The following is a 6,156-nucleotide window of genomic DNA, read 5'->3' on the forward strand; positions in this document are numbered from 1 at the left end:
TTCTGTTATTGAAGAGATTACAGTTGTCATAAAATAAAGCTGTGAAATATTTCACTAATTGAAGTTTGAATTTCTACGATGAATCGCTCAAGCACCACTCTGTTACAATAACGGTGGATATGAGCTTTACGATATGAAATTGTAAAAAATCCCAAATCACAGTAAGTAGACTAACGTAAAGGCAAACGTGTAAAATGTTCCATATAATTAAGCGTACGCGTACTGTACAAACTTAAAATTTTCATGTAATTTAGCTTATAGTACAAATTTTATTGTGATTTTTCTCACAATTTTATGGGTTAACCTTTAAGAGATCCGGGGTTTTGGGGGTATTTTTTAGACTTTCAGTCAAGCAGCTACTGCATCGTCACTATTTATCCTAGGATCATGGTTCATACGTCATTCTCTTCAGAATGGAGCTGGATTTCAAATGGCACCACTTGTATGCTCATACCATATACCAGGAGAGGGAAAAATGTCAAAGGGAAAATTTCGGGGGGAATTTTTTTTCACACTTTGGGCCACTCTGGAGCGGCCCTGTGTGAACGTAGAGATCTCAAAAACATCTGATAAATAGTACTTGGTATACTGAATGTGTGTGCCAAATTTCAAGTTTCTATCTTGAATACTAAGGGTGGGAGAAATTTTATAAAGAATTCCCACAATGCGCCAAATTACCGCAAAACACCATGATCTCAGGTAAAAAAAAAATTCCTGAAACATCTCTTTTACCCTAGGACTATAATCCGCCAATCATTCTCTTCACAATAGAACTGCCTTTTAGGCGGTAGCAATCTCATGTCTCCATCATGTATCTAAGGCGGGAAAATCCCGAAAAAATGGATTTTTTGGTCTAAATATCCCTTTTTCCAACTTTTAGCCCCTCTGGACCCCCCTGTTTTAACGCAGAAATCTAAAAAATCTGTTAAATACTACTCGGTGGACTGAATGTTGTGCACAATTTCAATCTTCTAGTTGCAAAAATAAGCTCGCAAATGTCCCATATTCCCCTATACAGAAGTATATTTTGATAAAAATTTCCTGACACATCCCTAATTACCCTAGGGTCATGTTTCGCCCATCATTCTCTTCAGAATATAACTGCCTTTCAGACGGTATGACTCACGGGTCTCCATCATGTATTCTAAGGCGAGAAAATCCCGAAAAAAGGGATTTTTGGTCTAAATATACCTTTTTTCAACTTTTAGCCCCTTTAGACTCCCTGTTTTAACGCAGAGATCTGAAAAATCTGTTAAATACTACTCAATGGACTGAATGTTTGTGCAAAATTTTAATCTTCTACGTGCAAAACTAAGCCCGCCAAAAAATAATGAACATAGGCTTAATAAGAGAAAATATATTTTAGAATTATGTCGTCACCACCTCCTATGTCTCGACGCAGGAAGGTGTGAAACCATACGTTTGGCCTTCTACAATGCCTCTGGACTTGGGGAAAAAAAACTGACGAAAAAGCTCAAATAGGAGAGTTATAACGCAATGTACCATGAAACACCCGTATGGTACAAATTGTACCATCGGATCCCCAAAGGGTTAATTGCCTTGTGCTCTGAGCACTCCATACAATAAACACAAGCTCACAAGATTCAAGGGATGGCTTTGTGAAACAAGAACTTCGACACAGTGTTAGACAAAATGATCTTTCAGTTTCGAATTCGTTGGAGGAAGCACAGATAGAATCTAGAACTCAAAATTCCCCAGATCGAGCAAGAGCTGGAAATGAAGAATTTCTTTATAATCAAGGACAAAATATTCCTACTACGTCTAAACTGGAAATAATTAAGACAGAGTGCAGTTCGGGAGATGAATTTGTAAACAAAGAATTTCGACATAACGTTGAACGAGATGATCCTTCAATTTCATCTTCACTGAAGGCTAGTAACAAGGGACCTAGAATACAAGGTTTACTGGGTGATCAAAGTGTTGAAAGGAATCTTGAACAAGAAAATATTATGTCATTCAGTAAATACGCTCTAGTTCCTTATTCGGATTCTAACTCGAGTTCACCTAACTTCGTTTCACCCTCATATGATAATGAAATGACCAGCTCGTCTGAGTTTTCACCAGGTGATGACAGTGATGCCCGATTACGTTCCTTTGGATGACAGTTTGAGTAAGAATGATAATGCAGTGTGTAACGGAACAGATATAACGAATAGAGATGATTTTATTCACTGCTCTTCATGTTCAGATTCTAATCATGGTTCAGAGAATATTCCACTTCAAGTAAGTGTAGCTTTTACGTTGAATAATGATGATTCTGAAAACAGAAGTGTTTCTAATGTTCCTAATGTTTCCACGAGGACTTTCCACAATGATAATTCCGTGAAAATATCTGAATGCGTTATAGACAACAAATCATTCCTGGAAGATGCTGGGATGAATACTCGAAGTAATGACTCTTTTTTTTTTCGTGTAAAATAACAGATTCAGTTCCAGAATGTGATTCTACCGTTTCAAATTCTGTGTCTGTAGAAATCACTCACAACTGTAAAGAAAGTGGCACCAGAATCTGGGATCGAAAATCTGCTTGCATTTATTGCAGTAAAATTGTTTCACGTTTGCCTGAGCATCTCCTGGCAATGCACAAAAATGAGCAGGATGTCATGTTACTGCTCTCCTTCCCTAAAGGATCTAGGGAGAGGAAAAAGTTAATAGAAAAGCTACGTAAATCAGGGAACTTTCAGCATAACTCAAAAGTTATTTCTTCACAAAAAGGATCAATTATTCCAGCAAAGCGTCCTAGTAAGAATCTTCCAGTTTCTAGCTACATTCCTTGCGATAATTGTCTTGGATTTTATCTGAAAAAAGATCTTTGGAGACACTCTAAAAAATGCAGCCCAGAACAAATGTTTCCTAGGAAAAGAAGTTCGAAATTTCTTCCAATGATGCTTCCAACTACAGAGGAATCAAGTAAAGGTTTAATTGAAAATGTTCTTCCCAGAATGAAACCTGATGAGGTGTCTTTTACTGTTAGAAATGACAAACTAATATGTCAATATGGTTCGAAACTTTATCAAAAGATGGGACATGATTCGCACTTGCATACATATATTAGCCAGAAGACGAGAGAGCTCGGAAGACTTGTGTTATGTGCTAGAAAGGTTGATAAAACAGTTCACTCTCTTATAGATTGCATTTCACCTCAAAATTTTTCTATTCTAATAACTGCAATTAGAGAACTTTGTGGGTATAACGACGATACTCATCAATATGCCAATCCTTCTTTTGCTCTCAAACTTGGGCACACGGTGAAATATTGTGCAACAACTGTTAGAGGAATAGGTCTCATGAAAAGCAATACACATCTTGTAAAGTATGCTGAAGGATTTCAGTCTGTTTTTGAGATGGAATGGCAACATGAAATATCTTCCAATGCGAGAATGACTCTCTGTCGCCAGAAATGGAACAAGTTTAATATGTTGCCCCTCGCTGAAGACATAACTAAATTACAGAGCTACCTTCTCCAGCAAATCAAAGAAATGACGAAGAATGTTGAAATATCCGTTGATAAGGAAAATTGGAATGAACTGTGCAAGTCCACGTTAGCGTTGGTGGTATTATTTAACAGAAGAAGAGGAGGCGAAGCAGAAAGGTTATTAGTAGAAACTTTTTAAAATCGTAATCCTCATCCATGCCACTCTGAAGTTGAATCATCTTTATCAGAAGTTGAAAAGTACCTTGTACAATCTTACACTCTGCTTGAAACAAGAGGAAAGCGAGGAAGAAAGGTTCCTGTGATACTGAGCAAACTCATGGTATCAGCAATAGAGTTACTTATAAAAACACGTGATGCGGTTGGAATTTCGTCAAAAAATCCCTACATTTTTGCAAGATCATCTTTTGATTCTGAAAATAGCATCAGAGCTTCTGATGTTATTCGTTATTACTCGGTTGCTTGTGGTGCTGCACATCCAAGCAATTTAACTTCAACGAAATTGAGAAAACATATAGCCACAATGTCACAAGTTATACAAATGACAAAAAATGAACTGGACAACTTAGCGACCTTTATGGGACACGACATCCTGGTTCACAGAAATTATTACCGTTTACCAGAAAGTACCGTGATGTTGGCAAAGGTGAGCAAGTTACTTATTGCTGCAGGAAAAGGAAAAATATCCCAATACTCAGGAAAGAAGATGGATGAAATTGACGTCAACGTATCTGAGGAAAGTGATTATAGTGATGAAGAAGAAAGAACAGAAATTGAACCACTAAATTCACAAGCTGAGTATGACGCAGAGAAAGAGGACATAACAGATAAGGAATCCTTATGTATGTCAGATGTAATAAAGGAATGTAAGTTGAATAAAGGAAGTGCTCGAGGTAAAAAGAATAAAAAATATGTAATTCACAGGAAATGGAGTACAGAAGAGAAGGATGCAGTAGATAAATTAATGGCCAAATACATCAATCTAAGAAGAGTTCCAGGTAAAGAGGCTTGCATGAAATGTTTACATGAAGCGTCGCCAGTTTTGGATGGCCGTACATGGAAGCAGGTGAAATATTACGTATATAACTGCATTCCGAAAAAAAAAGTAGTCTGTTAGGAGGTCACGAGTATTGTTGCTGACAGTAAGTTGTGTGTTGTACAGACAAAACATAATATTCACGAATCTTAAAATTACATATTTTTGGAATAATTAACACTTTTGACCAGAGTATATACACTTATTTATTAAAACTAAAATACAGTGTGAAGGTTTAGACAATTTAACGTTTTCTTTATCAAGGACTCAAAGAGTGTGTCAGTTAAGAGTGTCTGATGATAACGTTAAGTAGTCGAAAGAGTTACATTGCATTTTAGTTTCAATAAATAAGTGTATATACTCTGGTCGGAAGTGTTAATTATTCTTTTAGTGTGTTCCAGAGTCGTGATGGATGATACACATATAGAGGGTGTCTCAAAAGTCCCCTGACATAGGGTAACTGTTATTATCAGAGTTACAACAGAATGTAAGAGGAAAAACACCTCCAAATATGATATTTTCAATCTAAAGTGAAGGATTTTTTTAATGGGACTATCCGTTTGGGCTGTACACTCTTTATGCGCCCGATGTTAAATGAAAATGCAATGTTGCCATTTACCTCGACCCACAATATAAGTGAATGAAGTTATTGTTCAAATGGAGGCTTGCCATCGACATGTTAACGTAAAAGACAGTAACTTCATTCTCTTATGATGTGGGTCCAGGTAAATGTCAACATTGCATTTTCATTTAGCATTGGACGCATAGAGATTGTTCAGCCCAAACGACTCGTCCAATTAAAAAAAAAAAAACCTTCACTTTAGATTGAAAATATATTTGGAGACGGTTTCCTCTCTTACATTTTGCTGTAACTCTGACAATAACAGTTACCCTTTGTCAGGGAAATTTTGAGACACCCTGTATATTTATTTTTGTTTCAATTTAATTTCATTTGTATGTAAATGACGCTATCCTTTAAAATGTTTTTGATATTTTTTGCATTAGTTTGCAAACAAAATTAGTAAAAATACGAAGTTATTTTTTCAACAGTATTTAATCTTTATAGTGTTAAACGGGTATATTTACTCTTATGTTGTAGCAAGTGTTGTAACATCTCTATATTAAAAGAAAATTAGCTTTTATAGACAGAAGATATTCCTTATGCATCTTTGTCGTTCTTCATATGATTGATAAGCTTCATGTTTTAAAATAGTGATGGTCTAATTACGTCCCGCATCCAGCCATTAATAACAACGAAAAATTATGTTTTTACCTTTTTTAACTCCATGCAAAACAGGAAGGGAGCAGTTAATCATTATGTCTAAATCGAGACTTGACGATCAACATATTCCAGCTTATGCACATTCAGCGAAAATTAAACCCACAGATGTGGTTTCTATTTTGCCTAGCTCGCAGTTATGAACTAGTCATCACTGTTTTAAAGCACAGCTGCAAATACAGGAATGAATGAATGAATGAATGGGGGGTTAATGGGGACGTCAACAACGAGGCTATATGTCCCCGTCACGATGAACAACGTTGCTCAGGACTGCAAGATTAAAAATGAATTACACGTTAAAACGAAGGCAGTGCAAAGGAACGAGAGTGCTGCTAAATGAATAAGAAATGGAAAAAAAGCAAAAGTGTAAGATAAAAGAATAAATAA

The 6,156-nt window shown here is 36.2% G+C and overlaps 1 protein-coding gene across 1 annotated transcript; it reads left to right on the forward strand.

The window, feature by feature from the left end:
* Positions 1 to 2,600: 2,600 nt before the first annotated feature.
* LOC145689556 (uncharacterized) lies at positions 2,601 to 5,912 on the forward strand. Its single transcript, XM_081763734.1, has 3 exons — positions 2,601 to 3,620; positions 3,738 to 4,452; positions 5,788 to 5,912. Exons 1-3 carry the CDS (start codon positions 2,601 to 2,603, stop codon positions 5,910 to 5,912), a joined length of 1,860 nt encoding a protein of 619 aa, XP_081619860.1.
* Positions 5,913 to 6,156: the final 244 nt, after the last annotated feature.

Source organism: Thermobia domestica, chromosome 7 (genome assembly GCF_964235325.1).
Source record: "Thermobia domestica chromosome 7, izTheDome1.hap1.1, whole genome shotgun sequence".
NCBI lineage: Eukaryota > Metazoa > Arthropoda > Insecta > Zygentoma > Lepismatidae > Thermobia > Thermobia domestica.

Coding starts and splice junctions, on each gene's coding strand:
- LOC145689556 (XM_081763734.1), top strand. CDS start 2,601: ATGCACAAAAATGAGCAGGATGTCATGTTACTGCTCTCCTTCCCTAAA. Junction 3,621..3,737: donor GCGAAGCAGAAAGGTTATTA/GTAGAAACTTTT, acceptor ACAAGAGGAAAG/CGAGGAAGAAAGGTTCCTGT. Junction 4,453..5,787: donor CAATCTAAGAAGAGTTCCAG/GTAAAGAGGCTT, acceptor CATGCAAAACAG/GAAGGGAGCAGTTAATCATT.